Source organism: Erythrolamprus reginae, chromosome 4 (assembly GCF_031021105.1).
Source record: "Erythrolamprus reginae isolate rEryReg1 chromosome 4, rEryReg1.hap1, whole genome shotgun sequence".
Lineage (NCBI taxonomy): Eukaryota > Metazoa > Chordata > Lepidosauria > Squamata > Dipsadidae > Erythrolamprus > Erythrolamprus reginae.
The window spans coordinates 124,750,203-124,776,636 of NC_091953.1; the positions used below are offsets into that span (position 1 = coordinate 124,750,203).

Sequence of the window (26,434 nt, forward strand, 5' to 3'; positions counted from 1 at the left end):
TACTAATGTTTAAAGTATTTGCTTCAAAAGCATGACACCTTTATAGTTCATTACTGGCCCAATTTCATAAACTATCTCTTCAAAACAGAGTTCTGAAACAAAAAAAAAAAATGTTTTCATATTGGATCCTAATGAAAGCCCTTCCTTCAAACTGGCCTTCCTTTGTTTTTTCTTCCCTAAAGTGGAGAGAATCTGGAAACACAAAATGATGTAATTAAGACATCACAGGAGGCCTGTTAACTGTTCCACTAACATTTCTGGAAGTTGGTATGATGGTGCTCAGCGTTTCTTCTTGGCTTTTCTTCCTCCAGGCTTACTTTGGCGGAGAAGCACGTTGTGATGCTGAAGCTGGGCAGGGAGATGATTACGACCCCCGGGAACTCATCTGCGGCGCCTGTTCTGATGTATCAAGAGCTCAGGTTGTGAAGCGTTTTCCTTCTGCCATTTTGGGGACATGTTGAATAGGTTAGGGGTCTCCCAATTTTGGCAACTTGTGGACTTCAACTCCCACAAGTCCACAGCCAGCATTGCAGGCATCTTCATAGATTTTAAATTAGTCACTGTTCACTCTCTTAACTTAAACTATTCTTTTTTTTTTCTCTTTCCCCTCACAGATGTGTCCCAAACACGGTACAGATTTTCTAGAGTACAAATGCCGCTACTGTTGTTCAGTGGCTGTTTTCTTTTGCTTCGGGACCACCCATTTTTGCAACGCTTGTCATGACGATTTCCAAAGAATGACAAGTATTCCGAAAGAGGAGCTTCCTCACTGCCCTGCAGGTAAAGTTTTAAAGTGCCATTGAATTATATCTCTGGGTAGTTGGTGAGTTGTCTTTGATCACTGTCAGTTACAGTGGTGCTCTTCCAGATGAGATTTAGAAGCGTCAAAAGAAATGTAGATTAATTTTGCCTAAGAATTTCACAATAGATCAGTTAAATTCAGCTGTGCATGTGAAAATTAATACATTGTGAGAAGAAAAAAGATTAATTGGCTTATGAAACAAAGTCAATTGCAGTTGTCTAGTGGTTCCATGGCAATAGAGGGCCCGTTTTGTAGCTACATGGTATAACACCAGGCCGTGCAGAATTAGGAGAAAATGTGATTAAATGGCAGCCAACATGCATTACAGTTAGCCCTACACTTACCACTACAAATTATCTTGTAAAGTGAGACATTTGTTAAGTTATGCCCCATTTTATAACCTATCTTGCCACAGTTAAGTTGTTTAGTAATAAGGTTGTTAAATGAATCTGGCTTACCCATTAACTTTGCTTAACAAAAGATTGCAAAAAATGATCCCAGGACACGGCAACTGTCAATATGAACTAAGCAAATGAATTTCAATCATGTGACCATGGGGATGACAGAAAAAATTATCAGAAGTAACTTTTTTTTCAGTGCTGTTGTTCACTTCGATCAGTCACTAAAGAACTGTTCAAGTACAAGGACTACCTGTATTAGGACAGACTCAGAAAACAGCTTATAAAGCAGTGGTTCTCAAGCTTTCTAATGCCGCGACCCCTTAATACAGTTCCTCGTGTTGTGGTGACCCCCAACCATAAGTCTAGCACCAATTCTCCCAACAGAGCTTTAAGGTGATTGACAGGAAGGTCAGAGGGACACCCCTACTGTAAATGTCTGATTGGTCGGATTGTAAAAACATGTTCCAAGGCGCCAGAATAGAAGCTTTTGTTCCTAACACCATGGGAAACTTGTCTTTTCCCATGTGATCTTAGGCGACCCCTGTGAAACAGTTGTTCAAACCCCAGTTTGAGAACAATTGTTATAAAGTTAGGATCACAAGACCTGAAGGGAATAAAAGCCCTTTATTTTTATTATTTATAAAATGTATTGGCCGCCCATTTCACCAAAGGATAATTCTGGGCAGCTTATAATAAAGTAATAGCTATTAGTTACAATTATTAGTAATTATATTATTGTATTATTGAATTATAAAGATCTTCTGGAAAGCTGTAAAGACCTGGCTTTTCTGGCAGGCCTGGGGCTGTTGATCTGATGTTATGCCATCAGGATCCGGCCACAAATGGCATGCATGTTTTTTAACTGTTGGTTTTAAATTGTTTTTAAACTGTTCTGTTAGAGTTTTTAAATATTACATCATATGTTTTATTTTATTGGTTGTGAGCCACCCAGAGTCCCTAGGGAATTGGGCAGCCTACAAATTGAATAAATAAGATATACAAATTTGAATATACAAATTATAAATATATAAAAATAAACCTAAATAATAATTAACTTCAAAGAAAGAAGGTCTATAAGGAATCCTCATATGCCTTATTTCTCTTCACCCTTGTCAAGAGACTTTTGGGGCACAGCTAGTTTGGGTCACAGGGAAGAAACCCTGCGTGCCCCACGGGGTACAGACGGAGTAACATATATGTATGAATGAGTGTATAGTGCAGTCTGGGGTTTTTTAGATTGATGTAGTTTTTATTGTTCTTATTTGACTTATTATGTATTACTGTTTTATTCTATTGTTGTTAGCCACCCTGAGTCCTTTCAAAATTGGGCGGCATGCAAGTTAAATAAATTAAATTATGAGGGTCGCCCAGAAATGGATCATATTTTTTCAACAATTATTTATTGAACAAAATAAAACTTACACACAAGAAAGAATGATGTTTCTTCTACACCCTCTATATTTCCACGTAATCAACGTCCTGTTTTATGGCCTTCCTCCAGCGAGACACAAGGGCGTGTATGCCCTGTCTGTATCACTCCTTGTTCTGGTCACGAAGCCATTTTTGCACTGTGCAAATCACCAAACCGTCTTCTAATGGCCTCTCCCAGCAACTAACCGTACTTCAGTCGACTGCCGATTCTCCATAAACTGTACACAAATGTTTGTGAATGTTCCCAAGTTTCTTTCTCTATAGTGAGAAATTCAATGACACGCTGCTTGTAATGTACAGTATATCGAGTACAGATGCCATTTCGAAACACTGCTGCAGCTACGCTGTCTGAAGAAACGCAAAATTTACACATGCACCCCTGACAATTCAAATAATATATATCTAAAGTTTCACATTCCTACCATTGCTGTAGGCTGAGAAAAATAATGTAGTGCATTACTTTCTGGGCGACCCTCGTATTGTTTTATTAGTTGCAAGCCACCCAGAGCGCCTTCGGGATTGGGCAGCATACAAGTCAATTAAATTATATTAAAGTATTTAGTAACAATAAATTGAAGAGGAATTATAAAAGAACTATATAAGACCAATTATTTTGGAGAGGGGCGGCATACAAATCTAATAAATAAATAAATAAATATTTTATTTATTTTATTATTTCTCCATTGGATTTATATGCCGCCCGTCTCCGTGGACTCTGTGGAATTATGAAATGTAAATGTGTTAAACGATATGAATAACTGCATAAAATTGGATAAGAAACAATTAAGATTGGGACAGTTAAGACAGAAATAAGATATTTCTCTTTTTTTAAATGGTGTTTGTTTTTGTCTTTTTTCTCTTTTTGTTGACTTGCTTGCTTGTTATTACTACCATTATTATGATTATATATATTGTAAGTTATTTTTGTAAACACATTGGGTATGTAGCTTTTTAAAATAATATTTTTTTTAAAAAAAATTAAATTAATCCAGAGGTGGGGGGGGGGGGAATCTCGGTCTTGACCGGCCGTCTTTGGCTTCTCTTTCAGGTCCCAAGAGCAAGCAGCTGGAAGGAGCCGAGTGCCCGCTCCACGTCGTCCACCCTCCCACGGGCGAGGAATTTGCGCTGGGCTGCGGCGTCTGCAGAAACGCGCACACTTTTTAAAGCCGCCTCTTGAGCCGAACGTCGGAACCCAGGCCGGGCAGGAAGGACTATTTGGCCAGCACGGCGCCGGGCCCGGCTCAGGCGCTTTGCATGCGGCCGCGCTGCGCATCGCCCTCTCGAGCCTAGCCGAGCAGGGACTCCGGAGGCCGCTGACTTCGCCTCTCCCTCCTCATCCCCCTCTTCCTAAATGCCGGACAGTGGCTGCCAAGGGAAGGGCAGGGCGGGAGGCCGATAAAACAGCGGCGGGACATCCTCCAGACCTCCCTGTAACTTGTGTCAAACGCGTTGTATAGATTTATATATATATATATATATATATATATATATATATATATATATATATATATATATATATATATATATATATATATATATATATAAATATATATAAATATATATATATATATATATATATATAAATATATATATATATATATATATATATATATAAATATATATATATATATATATATATATATATATATATATATATATATATATATATATATATATATATATATATATATATATATATATATAATCTATATATATATATATTTATCGCCGTGTCCGTGTCTGTCCCGCCTCAGAAGTCCTGGATTGTAAACGGCGGCTTCCTTCCTCCCGATTTTTTTTTTCCTGTGGGGCTCCGGAGGGGGGGCGCCGTCTGGCCGAAGTGCACTTTCCGTAAGGCGCCTCCCCCACCCCCGCCGAGCAGCGCTGCCGAAGGGAATGTAGCCTCAAATAAAGCCACGCGGGGCCTTTTCCTAACCGGAGACTCCTGAGGAGAATTCTTGTCAGGCTGAGGGGAGAGGGAGGGAGGGAATGGAAGGGGGGTCCGGACAGCGCACGCGCCATCTTGACCGACGCGAAATAAACAAGGCGGCGAACGCGGTCGAGAACGCTTCTTAAGGCGACGGGAGGGAGACTCGCAGGCAGCTCCTTCGAACGGTGGCCTGGTTGAGACAAACGCGAGCTCCCATTTCTATGGGGCGCGAGAAGACTAGGAGGCAGCCGAGGTTGGGTTAAGGCCGTCGCTTTGGGGAGTGGGGGGAGGGCGTTGCCATGGCGACCAGGGAAAGGGGCGGCGGCGCTCGAGGCTTTTCATCGGGTCGCCGCCGCTGTTGCAGCATGAAGCGGGCGCCGGCGGCAGCGGAACGACCCGGCGACCCCGAAGGCCGAAGCAAACGGCGGGGTCTCTCCGGCCCGGATTGGGCCTCCCTGCTGCCGGAGGTACTGCTGCGCGTCTTCCAGTACCTGCCGTTGCTGGACCGGGCGCGGGCCTCGCAGGTCTGCCGCGGCTGGCAGCGGGTTTTCCACCTGCCGGAGTTGTGGCGACGCTTCGAGTTTGAGCTGAGCCAGCTGGGCGCCAGAGCCACCCACCCGGAGCTCATCAAGCAGATCCTCAAGCGACACGCCGGCCACCTGCAGTACGTCAGCTTCAAGGTGAGCTGGGCGCCCCGGCTGCTGCTTCTTTCCTGGCCCGGCTGACCCAGGGATTCATTCAGGACTCGGGGGTAGGCAAAGCTGGCTCTTCTATGACATGTGGACTTCAACTCCCAGAATCCCTATGCTAGCATGATTGACTCAGGAATTCTGGGAGTTGAAGTCCAGAAGTCATAGGAGAGCCAACTTTGCCTACCCCTGATTCAGGTCGTCTAAAAGCCAGTTCAAATGTGGGAAGGGAATTCCTTGTCCAGTGAAAATAAGGTCTTGCGGGGGAGTGGGGCGGGGACAACATGATAACAGTGTTCCAATATTTGAGAGGCTACCACAAAAGGGGTGGGGGGTTTTCCAAAGAAAATAGAACAAGAAACAATGGATGGAAACTAAACCAAGGAGAGAAGCAACCAAGAACTTAAGGAGAGATTTCCTTAATAATGAGGGCAATTAACCTGTGGAACTACTTGCCTCCAGAAGTTATGGATGTTTTTTAACCCTCTTCTGCTCAGATTTCGAAATGAAATTTGAGACCTGTAGATTATTTGTCAGGCGGATCTCAAACTTGTAATTAATTGACTTTTTCCTCATTTGAAGGGTTCTTACTGAGTGTGTTTTTTTGTTTTTTTTGCTACACACTGATTGTTGCATTTCGTTACACCTGAAACAATACAAATGTATAGTAAATACGTACACAACAAGGTTAAGAGAAGACTGGGCAGCCCGCTTGCCTCAAATGGTACTATAAGGTCTCCCGCTTGAGCAGGGGGTTGGACTAGAAGACCTCGGGGGTCCCTTCCAGCGGTTATTCTGATGTATCCCGCTGTAATCAGTAGGGGTTGTGTCCTCTGAAAGCCCCTCATTTCTGCACTCTCCTTTCACTAATTTGGAGAAGTTTCTGTGCTCTGTGGGTGAATTTCTTTCTTTCTTTCTTTCTTCTTCCCTCTCCCTTTCTCCCAACTTTCTTTACCTCCCTCCTCCTTTCTTTCTTTCTCTCTTTCTTTCTTTCTTCCTTTCTTCAATTTGTATGATGGAAGGTTTTAAGCATAAAACTTATCAGGAAAGACTTAATGAACTCAATCCATATAGTCTGGAGGACAGAAGGAAAAGGAGGGACATGATCGAAACATTTAAATACCAGTATGTTAAAGGGTTAAATAAAGTTCAGGAGGGAAGTGTTTTTAATAGGAAACTGAACACAAGAACAAGAGGGCACAATCTGAGGTTAGTTAGGGGGAAGATCAGAACATGAGAAAATATTTGACTGAAAGAGTAGTGATGCTTGGAACAAACTTCCAGCAGACGTAATCCACAGTAACTGAATTTAAACATGCCTGGGATAAACATAGATCCATCCTAAGATAAAATACAGGAAATAGTAAAAGGGCAGACTAGATGGACCATGAGGTCTTTTTCTGTCCTCAATCTATGTTTCTATGCCATCCAATTCCCTGGGGACTCTAGCTCACAACTCCCCCCAAAAAATAAACATACAGTGCGATATTAAAACCTGTAACAAAACAGTTTAAAAATAATTTTAAAATCAACAAATTCATGCATGCCATTTATGTCCGGTTCCTGATGGTACGCATTCTTCTCTAAATCTCAAGAGATGCTTTGGTTGAATTGCCTTGCCATTGAATTGAGCAATGAATCTTTCAAATCCAGTTTTCATTGAACTGGATTTGAAAGATTCATTGCTCAATTCAATGGCAAGGCAATTCAACCAAAGCATCTCTTCAATCAGAATCTGGGTTGATTTTCAGACATCAGTAATCCGATGGGTACAGAGCCTGAGTTCCAACAGCGGAGAGCAGAAAATATCAGCGGGTGGGAAAGGGATTTTGAGTCACTGAGGGCAGTAGAGAGTTCCTGCTAAATGGGAGTCCCTGAGGAAAGGAGGGGGCTTGTCAGCCTGTAGTCAGCATGACTTCTCCCCGTTGAAAATGGGGAAGCACCTCGAGGTGTGTTGCCCCGGATACCAGCAACACACAGGCCTCACTTTCTCAGTTGGAGTTGGGAGCCTGGCTTTTCCCCAACTCCCTTCAGCCCTTCTGAAGTCCTGCCAGTGGGGCAGAGAGAGAGAGGATTGAAGGAGAATTGCAGGAGCTGGAACTGCAGGAGAAGGAAGGAGAAAAAAACAGCAAAATGGGGAGAAGTGGAAGGATTTACTGGTAGACGATGGGGGGTGAATTCAGTCTCAGTGGATTAAATGCCCCAGCAAAACTTGCAAAAATTTATCCAAACTTAGATCCCAATTGCTGGAAATGTAAAAAAAAATATATGGAACGTACTACCACCTCTGGTGGACATGACCAGAAAGCAAGAAATTTTGGACTATGATTCAAACTTGGATAAAAGAAATATTAGATTATTAATTGGAATTAAAACCAGAAACATACTTATTGGGAATAATAAGAGGAAAACATTCAAAAGCCTAATGCTACCTAACTACATATATTGACAGCTGTCCGACTAGCAATTGCACAAATGTGGAAAAATGAACACATGCCCTCTGAAACAATGGTAATCTACTGGAATGCACAAAAATGAGCAAACTTACATTAGAATTGGATTAAATGTCTAAACCTGATCACAGATCTAGAGAAGACTAAGCCCTTACTGGGTATTTAACTTCAGATAAAAACAGGAGAGACCTGTTTTTAGGAATGATGCTGACCACAGGACTGAAACTTTAAATTCTTGGGCAGTTGAAGACAGGCTGAAATAAAAATGGATTGACAGTAGGTGAAATAGGTACTCCTGATTTGTTTTGACAAAATACAAATAGTGACCAGGAGCAAGAATGGTAGTTTCTGTAGAGGAATTAACAGATTGAACAACATCTGTAAAATAACATGCAGGCAAAAGAGGATTGAGGGAACTTCCAAGGAAGTTGCCTATCAACCGAGCAGCAGAGAAGCAAGATATGGGGAGGATGTTCCACGGAGTACTTGAGGAGAAAAGAATCAGTCACCAGGGCAACCAGTGGGGCCATGCAACCAGGTTAACCAGGGTTAAAAGTGTTGCCTGCTTTGCCACTCATTCCCATGAAGCTGAATAGTTCATGGTGATTCAAGCATCTGTCAGTAAGATTATTTGCGCAAGCTAGTAAGGTCCATGAAAGGCTGAATGAGGCCATGGCTCCTTAGCTAAAAGCAGTTCACTTGAGATTTAGCAAAGTTCAAACCTGGACTTACAACATTGGTTTTCAGGAAAGTAGATTTGAAAGTCTGGCAAATTTTCAATTCCAGCTCCTGCCAATTAGGAAAGATAGTTGCCATGCACTCGGATGCCATAGAAATATCTTAGGCCTCCAACTCAGATAAATAAAGATGAAGGCAAACTGCCCTCCCCCAGTGGGTCGACCTCTAGGGAGGCACAGCATGCCATAATTGCCACATCAGAATGAAGCGACAGAGAAAGTTTTCTCGATGAGACGACCTCGAATGTATCAAGATCTCTCCTTTTATTGTATTTCACTTTTCCTGACATGTGGTACAGAATAACCAATTAGCGAACGCCACATACATTAAGCCATCTCCCTACTACCATTCACTTATGCACTATATAAGGCAATCTTCTCATGACTTCCCTATAGATAATTAACGGAAGCTCCATTCATTGCCTTTTCCTGGATTGTGTGTTTACTGGTGATTGGCAAAGGAATGAGAGTAAGGCATATATTTCCTTATATGGAAGTTAGCTATAGGTTTTGTTCATGCTGTATATCAAGTTAATTATTTTCCACGTGGTCATGGATTCTGCAGGATGCTTACTCAGCCTGGACTTTGCTGCCTTTCATAGAGGAAGAATTAAGGTTTTATACAGCACCCATTTGGGCTAAAACATCACTCTCCAGTAATATTCCATTCCAATGTCCAGTGCTTAAAAACCTATGGTTACAACATAAAGATGCCCTTGTTAGGGAGAAAATACCTTTGCTAAACCTTTCCACTGCAGAATCTGCCATGCCAACAATTTCTTTTCCTAGAAAACCTGGTCTAATCAGCCCTTTTTGTTGAGGAAGTCACTTTCTTCCATTGGTGGTTAAGGAAGCAGACGCAGGGAAATGGCAGCAAGCAAGACACATAAGGGGCATTTTTGTGGTTAACGCAAAAGGCAAAACTAGCAGACAACAATTGAATGTTTGATTAGTCCCGCCCACACTGATCATATGTAATTACCTTGGAAGTGCTTACACAAACTTTCTGTGAAGTGGTGTGCTTGACTAATAATTATTGTTACAAAATTTTTTGACACATGATGGATTGTCATTGAACTCGGTAAATTGTGTACATGTCCATAATTTTATTCAAATAAGTTTCATTTGTATTGATTTTTTAAAACGGATAATGTCATGCTAAAATCTGAAAAACACCTTATTTGCAAGGCTTTTTTTGACCTTCACATGCAAACATTTTGAATCCAAAAAACTGGAACTTAAAAAAATAAAATGTTTAATGCTGTGATGCTGTTGTGCTGCTCTGTGGTTTGGCCACATCTGGAATAGTGTCCCAGTAGCATCCACTATCTCCGGGACTGCCTTCTGCCGCACGAATCCCAGCAACCGGTTAGGTCCCACAGAGTTGGCCTTCTCCGGGTCGTTTAGCGGGACCCAGGAGAAGAGCCTTCTCTGTGGCAGCCCCGGCCCTCTGGAACCAGCTCCCCCAGATATCAGAATTGCCCCCACCCTCCTTGCCTTTCGCAAGCTCCTTAAAACCCACTTCTGTCGTCAGGCATGGGGGAATTGAAATTTCCCTTCCCCCTAGGCTTATAGAATTTATACATGGTATGCTTGTATGTATGAGTGGTTCTTTAAATTGGGTTTCTTTAGATTGTTTTAATATTAAATTTGTTTACATTGTCTTTTTATATTGTTGTTAGCCGCCCCGAGTCTTCTGAGAGGGGCGGCATACAAATCTAATAAATACAAATACAAATACACCATTGGTAGCCTAGGGCTCAAATATGGTCTCTCACGGGACATTTGGAACAGCTTGCTGAGAAGGGAGCAGACCTCCCCACCTCATGGAATTGTAAAAGACTGCAGAGACTAGCTAATTGTGAAATTAAACCACTGACAAGTTTAGGAGTTCAACCATTTACTCTGAGATTGATAGGGATGCTTTGACATTCTGAGATTTCCACTTAATCCCTTGATTTTATGGAGAAACATTGAAGCCTACTTGGTCATGTTCTGAGACACCAAGAGAGGGAGGGCTAGGTTTTTCATCCTATGCCTTCAGATGGTTTTTTTTAATTGGTTAAGAAAGAGCCAGCTTCATCTTTAAAATTTCCCAGCAACTCCAAGGAATCGTGTTGGCAAAATGTTTATCTTTGCAGATTGATTTCAGCAGGTTGATCTGTGAGCTACATGTAGAAAGAAAATTCCCCAGCCCTGGTTTCTGAATTAATGCACATTTTTATAATCCAATACATTTAAAGATTTGTATAAGGAAGAATGGGGTAGTGACAGGATAGGATAGGATAGGATAGAAAAGAACAGAGCAGAACAGAACATTAGTCTGGTTGCAAATTATTTTTAAGTTCTAATAGTATCTTAAGCATCTGTATTTGGGTGTTCTGGGGTGTATGTTATTCACTTTATTTAAAACAAAACAATTACTCAACCTTTAATTTTTTTTATATAATCTTAATTATATGTTGTGAGTCATAATTTCTAAAAAGGAACTGATAGATAGTAAACCAAGAGCACAACAGGTAGTTATTAAATTATGTTTACATTTATACTGAACCTGAGGAGGGGTGTTGAATATTTGCTCAATGGATATTTCCTTTGGGTGTGAAGGAGGCATCTACACAGTGAATTAGTATTTTGTGTTTCCCAGGACAATAGAGAATCCTGGAGACATGCTTTTACCCCATCTAATTCCAATGCCTTCCAGTTTCTACCATGGTAAAGGTTTAGGGAGCTAAAACAACTATAGAGCTGCTCATAAATCTAGTTTAAAAAATAATGAAAATGGGACAAAGGACCTCAGTACCTGACATAAAAATGCCATTCTTCTGTCTCTCCAAAATTTTATTTTCCAGAGACGGATGCTCCCTTCTAGTCAAACAGGAAGATGTCTTCTGGTGTTTCATTTCTGGTTGGGCCAGTATTGTTGGTTGTACCAAATTCAGTAATTACATGACTACTTTCCAGTTGAAGTACATTCATGCCAGATGGCATGCGGAGAAATAACAGCTGTGCAATTTCTGAGGTCAGCCTCAGCAAACACCTAGGAATCCATCTTCTGACACAGGGTTGTCAAACGTGCGGCATCACAGCGTATTGTGACATATCCATTCCATTCCCCCTTCACTAAACCGGGCGGGGTAGGACCAGCACATGACACAACCAGTCTGCGGGCTGAGTTTGACATCTCTATGCCACCAGTCTTCTATGTTTCTGTTCTGTCGGGCTCTCTGGTAGACTTCTCCCAAAAATTCACAGGTACAAATTTCAGACACACACATGTTTGAAAATTCAAAACAATGTTCTTTATAATGAAAAGTCACTTAAACTAAGCCCTCTTTTGGTATAGCAAAGAGCACTCATCTCCAAACAAACTGGTAATTTGTACAAGTCCCTTATCAGTTCTGTGATACTTAGCTTGCAGCTGTGAGGCAATTCACAGTCCTTCTTTCACAAAGTGAAACACACTTTCCTCTGGTTTAGTTTCAAAGCGGGGAAAAATCAGCACACAAAAGGTCAAAGTCTGTAAAGCAGTCACAAAACACAAGGATCAGATAATCCTCCACAATGGCCAAACCCACTGGCTACTCTTTATAGCAGCCTCACTAATTACCACAGCCCCACCCAACCACAGGTGGCCTCATTTTCTTTGATAATAATCTCTCAGTTGTTGTTGCCTATGCATCACTCTCCACATGCGTGGCTGTATCATTAACTCTTGTTCTGAATCCAAGGAGGAGCTAGATAATTGATCTCCTGAGCTGTCTGCCACACTCTCCTCCTCCCTGTCACTCATGTCTTCTTGGTCAGAGGAGCCTTCATCAGCAGATTCCACCGGGGGGGGGGGGGACGGGCCTGCAGCATGTGGATGTCTCCCCCACATCCACAGTCCTTGGGGCAGGAGCTGGGCCAGAGCTAACCAGAACAGTTTCTATATTTCTATGTTTTTATTCTAACTCCTTTTAATGCAGGTTTTTGCAAGAGTCTTCGGAGAGGGGCGGCATACAAATCTAAATAATAAAATAAATAAATAATAAAAGACGGGCAATAGTCAGAAAATTGATATAATAAACCAGACAGCTCTTAAAGCGCATAAACCAGAAAGTAGCAGGCTCTAAGCCAACATACTAGAGTAGAATTAGATACCTTGGGCCCGAGTGATTCCAATTTATTTCTTGTACCTTGGTCTCGGATTCTACTCGTCATATATCTTCTTACTTTGTCCCACCGTCCCATCAGTTGTTTCAATTCAGTTTCATTATCCAAATTTATCCTTTTATCCATCATTTCAAATTGAATATGGTCCACCATGTACCTATACCAGTTTTGCATTGTCCATTTTGTCGCATCCTTCCAACCCAAAACTACTACTGGCTACTTCTGCTGATCACTGGCTGCCAGCAGTTTGGCAGATCAAATCTCAGTAGCCTCAAGGTTGACTCAGACTTCCATCCTTCCAAGGTCGGTAAAATGAGGACCGAGATTGTTGGGGACAAGATGCTTACTCTACAGCCACTTATAGGGCTGTAAAGCACTGTGAAGCAGTATATAAGTCTAAATGCTTTTGCTATTGCTAACAGAATTAAAGTTGTTCACTGTTTGAGCCTTGAGAAAAACCAACACTCACACAAATCATAGCTCGACAATGTAACACTGAATAACTGAAGAGGGCAAGGCAAAAGAAAGACGAGAGGAACAATCTTGATAAATGATTTATGGCGGCGCATAAACCAAGTTCCTGCTTTGATTCCCATAGAACTGGTTGTTGTCCTGTTCTACAAGTAACATTTTGACCTAAAAGCATTGATAGCCAGCCCCATGTTTGGTTCTTGAGAGCTCGGTATGTGAGTTCTATTATTAATGCATTCTTGTGAATTATTCACCATGCACATGGGTACCCACATACACCACAACAATTGAAGGAGGACTTGGCATAGTTAGGAACAGAGGTGGTTGGCAAACAAAGCAAAAAAAACCACACAGCATAATGGAGACCGCCCACTTGGAGTGAGTTACTGCCTGCAAGGCCGGCTGTAGGGATGGTGCTTTTTTGTCTGTTTGCTTGTTATAAACAGGAAGACAATCTGTGGCGTTTTGTTGCAGATTCTGCTCCTGGTGATAAGTAAAGCAACATTCTTTGTCCCAATGCTTCACATTCATTATGATCTAAAATAGGGTTTTTCTCATTCAGTGGCTCATAACAGGAACAAAGTCAGGATAGGATAGGGTGCGATAGGATGGAATGGCATGGAATGGAATAGAATAGAATAGAATAGAATTCTTTATTGGCCAAGTGTGATTGGACACACAAGGAATTTGTCTTGGTGCATATGCTCTCAGTGCACATAAAAGAAAATATAGATTTGTCAAGAATGGAATAGAATAGAATAGAATAGAATTCTTCATTGGCCAAGTGTGATTGGACACACAAGGAATTTGTCTTGGTGCATATGCTCTCAGTGTAAATAAAAGAAAATATAGATTTGTCAACAATCATGTGGTACAACACTTAATGATTGTCATAGGGGTCAAATGAGCAATGAAGAAGCAATCAATAAAAATCTTAGAAAACAAGCAACAAGTTACAGTCACACAGTCCTAAGTGGGAGGAAAAGGGTGATAGGAATGATGAGTAGAAATAGTAGTGCAGACTTAGTAAAAAGTTTGACAGTGTTGAGGGAATTATTTATTTAACACAGTGATGGCATTTGGGAAAAAACTGTTCTTGTGTCTAGTTGTTTTGGTGTGCAGTGCTCTGTAGCTACGTTTTGAGGGTAGGAGTTGAAACAATTTGTGTCCAGGATGTGAGGGGTCAGTAAATATTTTCACCGCCCTCTTTTTGACTCCTGCAGTATCCAGGTCCTCACTGGAAGGCAGGTTGGCAGCAATTGTTTTTTCTGCAGTTCTGATTCTCCTCTTAAGTCTGTGTCGGTCCTGTTGGGTTGCAGCACCAAACCAGACATTTACAGAGGTGCAGATGACAGACTCAATGATTCCTCTGTAGAACTGTATCAGCAGCTCCTTGGGCAGTTTGAGCTTCCTGAGCTGGCGCAGAAAGAACATTCTTTGTTGTGCTTTTTTGATGATGTTTTTGATGTTAGGTGACCATTTTAGGTCTTGAGACATGATAGAACCTAGAAATTTGAAGGTCTCTACTGTTGATACTGTGTTGTCTAGTATTGTGAGAGTTGGAAGGATGGAAGGGTTTCTCCTAAAGTCTACCACCATTTCTACGGGTTTGAGTGTGTTCAGCATTATTCTTTTTAGTATATTTTTTGGAGTTAAAATACTTTTCAGTCAACAGCAAAATACAAGTAATCCTCGACTTGCAACAGGTCATTTACTGCAATGTTTCCCAACCTTGGCAACTTGAAGATATTTGGACTTCAACTCCCAGCTGGGGAATTCTGAGAGTTGAAGTCCAAATATCTTCAAGTTGCCAAGGTTGGGAAACACTGATTTAGTGACCATTCAAAATTACAACAGCCCTGAAAAAAGGGACTTATGATCATTTCCCCACACTTATGACCATTTCAGCATCCCTGCGATCGAAATTTAGTTAATTTGCTTTCATGACCGTCCTGGGCTCACATGATTCCCCCTTTGTGACTTTCCAATAAACAAAGTCAGTAAATGAGCCAGATTCATTTAACAACTGTGTCACTAAACTAACAGCTGCGGTGATTCGAATTCACAGCCATGGCAAGAAAGGACATAAAATGGGGCAAAATTCATTTCACAAATGTCTCATTTAGCAACCAAAACGTTGGGCTCATATGTGGTTGTAAGTCGAGGATTACCCATATATAGTGCTTGAAGGGACTGTGTTCTGGTCCACCAGCGGCCTGCAGAACTGGCGGCAGAGTCGGACAGCGAGAAGGCTGGGAAGGAACATGGGCCAGGCCTGGAGTCTGGAGAAAGCATGCGCAGAGCTGCCGGAAAGCAAGAAGAGTTACAGGACCAGATTACCTCCGGAACCGCCTGCTACCGCATGAATCCCAGCGACCGATAAGGTCCCACAGAGTTGGCCTTCTCCAGGTCCCGTCGACTAAACAATGTCGTTTGGCGGGCCCCAAAGGAAGAGCCTTCTCTGTGGCGGCCCCGGCCCCCTCGAACCAACTCCCCCTGGAGATTAGAACTGCCCCCACCCTCCCTGTCTTTCGTAAACTACTCAAGACTCATTTATTCTGCCAGGCATGGGGGAGTTCAGATAGCTCTTCCCCCTAGGCCATTACAAGTTATGCATGGTATGTTTGTGTGTATGTTTGGTTTTATAATAGGGTTTTTTAGTTGTTTTTTATTATTGGATTGTACATGTTGTGTTTATTATTGTTGTTAGCCGTCCCGAGTCTGCAGAGAGGGGCGGCATGCAAATCCAATATATTATTATTATTATTATTATTATTATTATTATTATTATTATTATTACAGAGGATAAGGACTACTAGGACGTAAGGCTTGGAGATAATTGGCCCCTCTCATAGGCTATATAAATAAAGCACATGGAAGGGTTTGTCGCAGGAAGCAACTTCGTTCAATTCGTGTCATTCCAGTCAAGCAGGAGACTATACATACCATTTCAGACAAACGACTGTCCAATCTCTTCTTAAAAGACTCCAGTGGTGGAGCACTCACAACTTCTGGAAGCAAGCCATTCCCCTAGTTTATTGTTTCCACTGTTAGGAAATTTCTCTTTAGTTCTAGGTTGCTTCTCTCCTTGATTAGTTTAAATCCATTGTTTCTTGTCCTGTTCCCTGGTTCTTTGGAAAATAATTTGACCCCTTCCTCTTTATGGCAGCTTCTCAAATATCGGAATACTGCTATCATGTCCCCTCTAGTCCTTCTTTTCTCTAGACTAGGCAAACCTAAATCCTGCAGCCATTCAATTCAATTTATTAGATTTGTATGCCGCCCCTCTCCGAAGACTCGGGGCGGCTCACAACAATGATAAAAACAATATTATGCTGGCACAAATCTAACATTAAAAATAACTTAAAAACCCTATCATAATTAAAAAAACCAAACAGTACATACACACCAAACATAAATTATAATAAGCCTGGGGGAAAGGTGTCTCAAATCCCCTATGCCTGGCGGTATAGGTGGGTCTTAAGTAGTTTACGGGAGACAAGGAGGGTGGGAGCAGTTCTAATCTCCGGGGGGAGTTGATTCCAGAGGGCCGGGGCCGCCACAGAGAAGGCTCTTCCCCTGGGGCCCGATAGACGACATTGTTTCGTTGACAGGACCCGGAGAAGGCCAACTCTGTGGGACCTTATTGGTCGCTGGGATTCGTGTGGTAGCAGGCGGTTCTGGAGGTACTCTGGTCCAATTCATTCCAAGCCATTCTTCATACGTTTTAGCCTCCAGGACTTTAATCATCTTAGTTGCTCTTTGCATTTTCCCCCCATAGTCTCTACATTTTTTTGTAATTTGGTGACTAAAACTGGGTGCAATATTTATTTATTTATTTGTTTGTTGGTTCGTTGGTTCCTTCATTCGTTCATCCATCCATTCATTCATTCATTCATTCATTCATTCTACTCTGTATTTACTGTTTGGCCTTGTCTAGTTTCTTGCTAATTGGTCTTGGACAGCTTGTCAAGGAAGATCAACGTTCGTTTGCTTATCTGCCTTTTCCCGAAAGACTGTTGTCGGACTTTTTATCATTGTTTGGGACTTACTTCGGCTGGGGATGAAAATAATCACCAGCCATTAAAATAAAAGAGGTTTGGGGGATGCTGTTTGTGTGTATTATTGTTCAGGAAGTCTAGGTTAGAACAGACTGTTTACTCACTGACTCTTGTTGGGTTTTGTGGTTTTTTTCTTTCCCTTCAGGTGGATAGCAGCAAGGAATCGGCTGAGGCTGCTTGTGATATCTTATCCCAGCTTGTGAATTGTTCTTTAAAGACCCTCGGACTAATTTCCACCGCTCGACCAAGTTTCATGGATTTACCAAAGGTAACTGAATAGATCTCAGATCCGATCTGGTTGATTACCAGCAAATCTAGAACTGCAAATCCTGACCATGCTGCTGTGACCAAGCTTTCTCTTCCAGGCACACAAAGAAGGAGGCAGGGCCACATTAGTCCAAGCTGGCAAAAATAAAAATACAATCAGAAGGTGTCTGGTAGTCCCTTTTCCAACTAACACACATCCTTCATTTTGTATCAAAAGTCAATGCTATCAATGGAAACTGCAGTTTAATGTTTCCAAATGTAAAATAATGCACTTGGGGAAAAGGAATCCTCAATCTGAATATTGCATTGGCAGTTGTGTGTTAGCAAAAACTTCAGAAGAGAAGGATTTAAGGGTAGTGATTTCTGATAGTCTCAAAATGGGTGAGCAGTGTGGTCGGGCGGTAGGAAAAGCAAGTAGGATGCTTGGCTGCATAGCTAGAGGTATAACAAGCAGGAGGAGGGAGATTGTGATCCCCTTATATAGAGCGCTGGTGAGACCACATTTGAAATACTGTGTCCAGTTCTGGAGACCTCACCTACAAAAAGATATTGACAAAATTGAACGGGTCCAAAGACGGGCTACAAGAATGGTGGAAGGTCTTAAGCATAAAACGTATCAGGAAAGACTTCATGAACTCAATCTGTATAGTCTGGAGCAGTGATTTTCAACCTTTTTTGAGCTGCGGCACATTTTTTACATATACAAAATTATGGGGCACATTGAGCGGGGGGTGGGGTGGGGGGGTCTAAAAAAAGTTTGGATGAAAAAATTATATATCTCTCTTCCTCCCTTTCGCTCTATTTCTCTCCCTCTTTCTCTCTCTTCCTTCCTTCCCCTCTCTGTCCATCCCTCTTCCTTCCTTCCTTCCTTCCTTCTTTCCTTCCTCTCTTTTTTGCTCTCTTTCTATCTCTCCCTCCTTCTCTGCCTCTCTTTCTCTTTCTCTCTCTTTCTCTCTTGCTTTCTCTCTCTATCTCTCTTTCTCACTCTCTCTCTTTCTCTCTCTCTTGCTTTCTTTTTCTCTCTCTTTCTCTCTCTTGCTGAGCTTCGCGGCACACCTGACCATGTCTCGCGGCACACTAGTGTGCCACGGCACACTGGTTGAAAAACACTGGTCTGGAGGACAGAAGGAAAAGGGGGGGGACATGATCGAAACATTTAAATATGTTAAAGGGTTAAATAAGGTTCAGGAAGGAAGTGTTTTTAATAGGAAAGTGAACACAAGAACAAGGGGACACAATCTGAAGTTAGTTGGGGGAATGATCAAAGGCAACATGAGAAAATATTATTTTACTGAAAGAGTAGTAGATCCTTGGAACAAACTTCCAGCAGACGTGGTTGGTAAATCCACAGTAACTAAATTTAAACATGCCTGGGATAAACATATATCCATTGTAAGATAAAATACAGGAAATAGTATAAGGGCAGACTAGATGGACCATGAGGTCTTTTTCTGCCGTCAGTCTTCTATGTTTCTTCTATGTTTCTATGTTTCCAACAGAAGCCCTGACTCCACCATTGCTAGTGAAACGTAAAGAGAATTGCCAGAACAAAATTTGAGAATGTAACGAATATATTCTTCTTGAATATTGGATTTATAACCACCCCCTCATTTTTGAAACGACTCTCAAAACAGTTTAAAATTAAAAAAAGAGATCACAAAAAGTCTCACTCAGCGACAGAATTTTGGTCTCCATTGTGGTCGTACATCAAAGATGAACTGTACTGAATGGTCTAAAAATGTCTGTTGAACACAACTTGGTTTTGGTGTTGACCTTAAAAGCCCTAAATGGCTTGAAGTGAGACTGCCCCTCCTGCTATGATCCCACACAATAATCCTGCTTGGCAGGAAACACCTGGAACTCAACTCCCAGTCTCACTCCAACTCATTTAACTCCAAGGGCTGTTGGAGTTAAAATTTCGGGTACCAAAGGGAGTAGAGCAACAAGTCCTTCCAGCTCGAAGCTCCTGCAACCAATTCCGATCCAGTCCTTTTGCTGCCATCTCAAAGCTGTTAGCGGTGAAAAGGTGGAGCACTCAACCCCTGTGACCTTTATTTATTTATTTATTTATTTATTATTTAGATTTGTATGCTGCCCCTCTCCACAGACTCGGGGCGGCTCACAGCAAGATACAGCAAATCATGACAAATCCAAATAAATTTAAAATATTTAAAAAGAACCCCATTTACTAACAAACACACACACAAACATACCATGCATAAATTGTACATGCCCGGGGGAGGTGTTTCAGTTTCCCCATGCCTGACGGCAAAGGTGGGTTTTAAGGAGTTTACGGAAGGCAGGGAGAGTAGGGGCAGTTCTAATCTCTGGGGGGAGTTGGTTCCAGAGAGTCGGGGCCGCCACAGAGAAGGCTCTTCCCCTGGGGCCCGCCAACCGACATTGTTTAGTTGATGGGAACCGGAGAAGGCCCACTCTGTGGGACCTAATCGGTCGCTGGGATTCGTGCGGCAGAAGGCGGTCTCGGAGATATTCTGGTCCAGTGCCATGAAGGGCTTTAAAGGTCATAACCAACACTTTGAATTGTGACCGGAAATTTGGTCGCTTGAGTGCAAGACTCCTGCGATCAGTGGTTGACCATGCTTGATGTTAGCTCTCCGAATGGCCTCTGTTCTTGGCAAGAGAAGCCGCCTGCTAACTAGCCGCTGTGAGGCGCTAGTGAAGAGATTGGAGCGTGGAACCTCCCTCAGCCACTACCGCTTCCCTCAGCTGTCAGATGGCCGCTTTGAAAGCGCTATGGACGGAGCGCGAATCTCCTGTGGCCAAGTCGGGCGAGATATCTCCCCCTTGATTCCAATGCCACACAGCATGAGGCGACAGCCACAGTGGCTAGAGCTGAAGTTCTGTGTCATCCTCGATCAAGTGACTCGCTGAGGTAACCGGAGTCAGCTGTGGAAGAAAATGCAATTCAAATTGAAACCCCCAATAAAGCCGCTTGTTAAAGTAATTAACTGTCAAGGCCTGTGAAAAGACATGTTGGGTTTTTTCAAAAAGTATGAATATACATATTGAGGAGAGGGTGCAACATGGCTTAAAATTAAGAGACAATGAATCTTTTTGGAAGAAGCCATAGCGGCTAATTTGGTTAAAAAAAACCATTTGAAAATTAAATGGTGGTAGGCCGAAGAGACAAAATTAGGCTTAGAGGGGCAGCGTTAGATTTAAAACATATACTTTGGATAAAGAGTAATATGTATAGAAATGATATAAAAATAATAATTTTTTATGAGACACCGACAGTTTAAAAATACATATGGAAATTTTATTGATTGATTGATTGATTTGATTTGATTTGATTTGTATGCCACCCCTCTCCGCAGGCTCGGGGTGGCTAACAACAACAATAAAACAACATGAAACAAATGTAACATTAAAAATGACTAAAAACCCTTATTAAAACCAAACATACATACAGACATACCATGCATAAATTGTATAGGACTGAGAGAGGGAAGGAATATCTCAGTTCCCTATGCCTGATGACAGAGGTGGGTTTTAAGGAGTTTACGAAAGGCAAGGAGGGTGGGGGCAATTCTAATCTCTGGGGGGAGCTGGTTCCAGAGGGTCGGGGCCGCCACAGAGAAGGCTCTTCCCCTGAGTCCCGCCAACCGACATTGTTTGGTCGACGGGACCCGGAGTAGGCCAACTCTGTGGGACCTAATCGGTCACTGGGATTCGTGCAGCAGGAGGCAGTCCCGAAGATATTCTGGTCCATAAGTGGTGCCCATCCTCACCACTGCTGCTACTCGATGCTCTGCCAGCTGGGAATCCTCCTCCTGAGGGGGTCAGCCCCACCCAGCGAAGCTTCCCTGCATCCCACGTCTCTCCCAGCACTTCTGTCTGTCTGGGTTTAATTTCAGTTGATACTCCCTCACGCAGCCCATTACTAAAATAATTGGGCTCCCTCGAATTTGGAAGGTGGGGAGTGAAGCTATCCTTCACCTCTGCCCAAACTCTGAATGGTTTCACATGGAGGTCAGCCGGCAGAAACGGCCAGCTCTGAACGACTGCTTAGATATGGAACCATGGTTTCATGGCACCGTCTTCAGGAAGACCCGGTGCTGCTGCAAAAGAATCTATCCAGGCATGGTTCTTTTAGCAAAAGCCCACAAATTGCCCTCTTGGCATCTTATTTTTATTATATCCAGTACGTATTCGTAGTATACATACCCTGTTTCCCCGAAAATAAGACAGCGTCTTATATTAATTTTTGCTCCCAAAGATGTGCTGCATCTCATTTTCAGGGGATGTCTTATTTTTTTTTTTTCAGTGAAGAATTCACATTTATTGCTGAACCAAAAAAATGAACATTCATTATATTTATTTATTTATTTATTTATTTTATTAGACTCGGGGCGGCTCAACAATAAAAAAAACAGTATAGACAGTAGAACAAATCTAATAATAAGAATTATATAAAAAACCCCAACTGTTAAAAAAACCCATACAACACATACATACCAAACATAAAATATAAGAGAGCCTGGGGGAGATGTCTTAGTTCCCCCATGCCTGGTGATATAGGTGGGTCTTGAGTAACTTGTGAAAGACAAGGACAGTGGGGGCTGTTCTAATCTCCGGGGGGAGTTGGTTCCAGAGGGCCGGGGCCGCCACAGAGAAGGCTCTTCCCCTGGGGCCCGCCAAACAACACTGTTTAGTCGATGGGACCCGGAGAAGGCCAACTCTGTGGGACCTTATCGGCCGCTGGGATTCGTGCGGTAGAAGGCGGTTCCAGAGGTATTCTGGTCCAATGCCATGAAGGGCTTTAAAGGTTATATACTGTACAGTAGTTGTCATCACAAACCAGAATAACCAGACAAACTGTGAATCCTATCAAGAATTTCTTACTACTACCGTACCATTATGTCCATGTACAGCAATTGCGTGTTGGATGTGTTTAAAATCTGATCGATGCAGCGTTTTGGGATGCAATTTATGGACAGCAGTGTTATATATGTTCTGTTCGGGAATGCTGTGAAACGAAACCTCTCCTATGTCTTACTTTCAGGGGTGACTTATTTTCGGGGAACAGGATTGATATAGTGCTGTTTATATAACCTATAAAGCTCTACGTGACATTGGACCAGATTATTTATGACACCGTTTTCGGCCTCACACATCCTAGTGACTGGTTAGGTCACACAGAGTTGGCCTTCTCTCGGTTCCGTCAGTCAAGCAGTGCCAACTGGCGGGACTGTGGGGAAGGGCCTTCTCTGTGGCAGCCCCAGTACTTCGGGGGGGTTGGAGCTTGCTGTTATTTTCTGTGGGTAAACTTCATTTTAGAAAAGGATTATTACATTCCGTTTCTTTATTTCAATGTTTTCTCCTTTTTTACAGTCGCACTTCGTTTCAGCCCTAACTGTGGTGTTTGTAAACTCTAAATCCCTTTCTTCACTCAAGATAGACGATACGCCGGTAGATGATCCATCTCTCAAGGTGTTGGTGGCTAACAACAGTGATACCCTAAAACTCTTAAAAATGAGCAGTTGCCCCCATGTTTCTCCAGCAGGTAAGTTTGTTTTGGGAATATTTATTTGTACAATGAATATTTTGAATCAGCATGTATACCCAACTTATATCAGAAATATCCAAAAATTCAGGATGATCTGCAGAGGTTTGTAGTTGAGGGTGGGGTGAGGGAAAGGAGGAAGGTATATTAGAAGTATTCACCACCTTGAGTTACTTAAGGGAGGGAGGGAGGGAAGGAAGGAAGGAAGGAAGGAAGGAAGGAAGGAAGGAAGGAAGGAAGGAAGGAAGGAAGGAAGGAGACAGACAAATAGATGATAGAATTTCAACCAGTTGCCCAAATGCACCTTTTCTGCAGTTTATTTAATTATATCTGCCAGGCCTTCCTCTGTTAGTCACTTCTACAACACGTGATTCCATTTATTCAGTCCTAAAGTTGCCCTTCAAGACAAAATTTTGATCATGTGACCACAGGGATGTTGCAATGGTCACAAGTGTACAAAATGATATTACAGTGCCGTCGTATCTTTGAAAAGTCATGGTTGAATCATAGGAACGTATATTCCAACTTGAAGAAACTTTACTGTATGATTAAAATCTAGATCTATTAGCAGGTTTAATTTCCACATTAAAATTCCAGGTCAGCTTTGTTATCACAAGTGAGAAAATGCTTATGTCCTCAGCCCAATTCTTATTTCTAAATTATTCAAAGTTGTTAGTTTTTGCATTTAGTGTCGTATATGTGTTTCCATTCCATGGCAGGCCGAAGGTGAATTTATATTGTGTTTTCTTTCCGTAGGAATCCTTTGTGTAGCTGACCAGTGTCACGGCTTACGAGAGCTGGCCTTGAACTACCATTTGTTAAGCGACGAGCTCCTTCTGGCTCTATCGTCTGAAAAACATGTCCGATTGGAACATTTGCGCATTGACGTTGTCAGCGAGAACCCAGGGCAGACTCAGTTCCATACTCTGGAGAAAAGCAGTTGGGACGCTTTCATCAGACACTCCCCTAAAGTGAATTTGGTGATGTACTTTTTCTTGTACAAAGAAGAATTCGATCCCTTCTTCCGATACGAAACTCCGGTCACCCATCTTTATTTTGGGAGATCGGTAAGCAAAGAGGTCCTGGGACGAGTCGGAATGACGTGTCCGCGACTGGTTGAACTGGTGGTGTGTGCCAACGGACTACGGCCCCTGGACGAAGAGTTGATCCGCATTGCCGAGCGTTGTAAGAACCTGTCAGCCATTGGCCTTGGAGAATGTGAGGTTTCCTGCAGTGCCTTTGTTGAGTTTGTGAAAATGTGTGGCGGACGCTTGTCTCAGCTGTCTATAATGGAAGAGGTCTTGATCCCTGACCAGAAGTACAGCTTGGAGCAGATTCATTGGGAAGTGTCCAAGCATCTGGGAAGAGTTTGGTTTCCAGATATGATGCCCACCTGGTAGAACTATTGGAGGCCAACCCTTAGCTGGGCCAGCATAATAAGCTTCTTTGTGATCTTAGGATCTCTCAAACACTGTAGAAAATCAGTCTACTCCTTAGTGCTGCTTTCTAAAATCTGGGTTGAAAAAGTGACCAGGGAGGAACCAAACATGTTCACATGACTTATTTTATCTTTGGCGCTTTTTGGGGGGGGTCCCAACAAGACGGACGCCAACATATGTAGATCTTGTCTTGTTTTGCAATATTCAGAGGCTGCAATTCCAAATCTTGTTCTGTTGAATTACAGTATTTTAGCCTGGATGTCGGAAATGTTATTGCAGCTGACTTTGTAAGGAGAATATATGACTTTAATGATGTAATCCGGAAAGCTGCATTAACCCAGGTTTTATAACGATGAATTGCTCCAAGGGCAGATTTATAATTCCAGACCCCAAATCATAACGGTGGGTCGTTTGGTGTTTCTGTAATGTTACCTAGAGCCCTGGGACGCAGGAACTGGGGTACATCTGTGTGTGAAAAATATACATTTTTGCTGCTTATTAAACGTCTCCAGAAAATCAAAGTGGTATGTAAATTGTTAGCAGGGTATTTCCTTTCCCGCCTTAATAGTTTCTCTTTTTTTAAAATGAAAATATAATACTCATAGGGCAATAACATCTATACAGTGTTCCCTCGATTTTCGCGGGTTCGAACTTCGCGAAGTCTATTTGGCGATATTGTTGCAGTGGGCTTTGGCACTTAAGTCATTTGATATTAGTATTGTTGGTGATAATGACAATGAGAGGGAGATCATTGTGGAATCTACCCAGGCGTTAAATGTGACCAAAATGGTCTCGGGCATTGCCCCTCCTAACAGTCAACCTAAGGTCAATTTGGAGGGATTGCAATGACAACAAAAAAAAATTTTTTACGTACAGAAAAATCCCTCTCCCTTAAATCCCTTTTCAAAAACCTGAGGTTAATAAGCCAGCTTTTTAACTGAATTGATTTTTTTTAAAATACAAGTTAATGATGTTCCTTCCCACCACACCTTTCATTTGTAGCTTATATGTAAAAGAAATTTCACAGCTGTCAGCTTCATGATGAAAGAGAAAGAAGCAACGGAACGGGGTTAGCAGATTTTAAAACAGGTTTTACTCTTCTGTATTAAATAGCTTTTATTAGGATTCAAAAAGAGCAGGGTAACGTGTTTCTCTGCAGCCTATGAATATTTTTGACAGCCATTTCTCCACAAGTATTCAAATAGAATTAATTCTAGGTTTCAAACATTTCATACATATTGCAAAACAAAAGACCAGCTTTCTCAATTTTGTATTTTAATCTTCTGGTAATTAGAATAACAAACATTATTATTCTGTGAAATGTGTAGATGCGAAGATGGTTAGAGAAGATAATAGGTAAGAAACTAGAATTTACCCCTGAATGCTTATTAGAAATTAGCCAAAGCAATATCCTAAAAAATTCAATATTTAATGACCCATATTATACATATTGCAAAACAGAAGACCAGCTTTCCCAATTTTGTATTTTAATCTTCTGGCAATTAGAATACTAAACATTATTATTCTGTGAAATGTGTAGATTTATTTATTTATTTATTTATTTATTTATTTATTTATTATTTAGATTTGTGTGCCGCCCCTCTCCGCAGACTCGGGGTGGCTCACAGCAAAATAAAATAATTCATGACAAATCTAAATTATAGTTTAAAATATTTTTAAAAAAACATTTACTAAGCAAACATACATACAAACATACCATGCATAAATTGTATATGCCCGGGGCAGATGTCTCAGTTCCCCCATGCCTGACGACAAAGGTGGGTTTTAAGGAGCTTACGAAAGGCAAGGAGAGTAGGAGCAGTTCTAATCTCTGGGGGAGGTGGTTCCAGAGAGTCGGGGCCGCCACAGAGAAGGCTCTTCCCCTGGGGCCCGCCAACCGACATTGTTTAGTTGACGGGACCCGGAGAAGGCCAACTCTGTGGGACCTAATCGGTCGCTGGGATTCGTGCGGCAGAAGGCGGTCTCGGAGATATTCTGGTCCAATGCCATGCATGGCTTTAAAGGTCATAATCAACACTTTGAATTGTGACCGGAAATTGATCGGCAACCA

The 26,434-nt window shown here is 42.0% G+C and overlaps 2 protein-coding genes across 23 annotated transcripts in view; both read left to right on the forward strand.

Moving 5' to 3' along the window:
• MYCBP2 (MYC binding protein 2) overlaps positions 1–3,898 on the forward strand; it is a 181,723-nt gene extending 177,825 nt beyond the window's left edge. For all 21 annotated transcript variants that reach the window (XM_070751329.1, XM_070751313.1, XM_070751316.1 and 18 more), the window contains 3 exons: positions 312–419; positions 615–780; positions 3,683–3,898. In XM_070751329.1, the coding sequence (XP_070607430.1) occupies positions 312–419; positions 615–780; positions 3,683–3,798 (390 nt within the window). In that variant the 3' untranslated portion in view covers positions 3,799–3,898. The remainder of the gene's footprint in view (positions 1–311; positions 420–614; positions 781–3,682) is intronic.
• A 543-nt stretch (positions 3,899–4,441) lies between these two features.
• On the forward strand, positions 4,442–24,884 carry FBXL3 (F-box and leucine rich repeat protein 3). Of its 2 annotated transcripts, none has more exons than XM_070751337.1 (4): positions 4,442–5,244; positions 17,276–17,398; positions 22,753–22,924; positions 23,681–24,884. In XM_070751337.1, the coding sequence occupies exons 1-4, from the start codon at positions 4,864–4,866 to the stop codon at positions 24,322–24,324; spliced, it is 1,320 nt and encodes a 439-aa protein (XP_070607438.1). In that variant the 5' UTR covers positions 4,442–4,863; the 3' UTR covers positions 24,325–24,884. The 2 variants fall into 2 exon arrangements, with proteins under 2 accessions (XP_070607438.1, XP_070607436.1); XM_070751335.1 differs by having other exon boundaries at positions 4,779–5,244; positions 22,816–22,924.
• Positions 24,885–26,434: the final 1,550 nt, after the last annotated feature.

Bases quoted from the DNA above. Each gene is read 5' to 3' on its own strand.
- FBXL3 (XM_070751337.1), top strand. From the start codon at position 4,864: ATGGCGACCAGGGAAAGGGGCGGCGGCGCTCGAGGCTTTTCATCGGGT. The intron at 5,245-17,275 runs GTGAGCTGGGCG...CTTTCCCTTCAG, and splicing joins TGCAGTACGTCAGCTTCAAG to GTGGATAGCAGCAAGGAATC. The intron at 17,399-22,752 runs GTAACTGAATAG...CCTTTTTTACAG, and splicing joins GTTTCATGGATTTACCAAAG to TCGCACTTCGTTTCAGCCCT.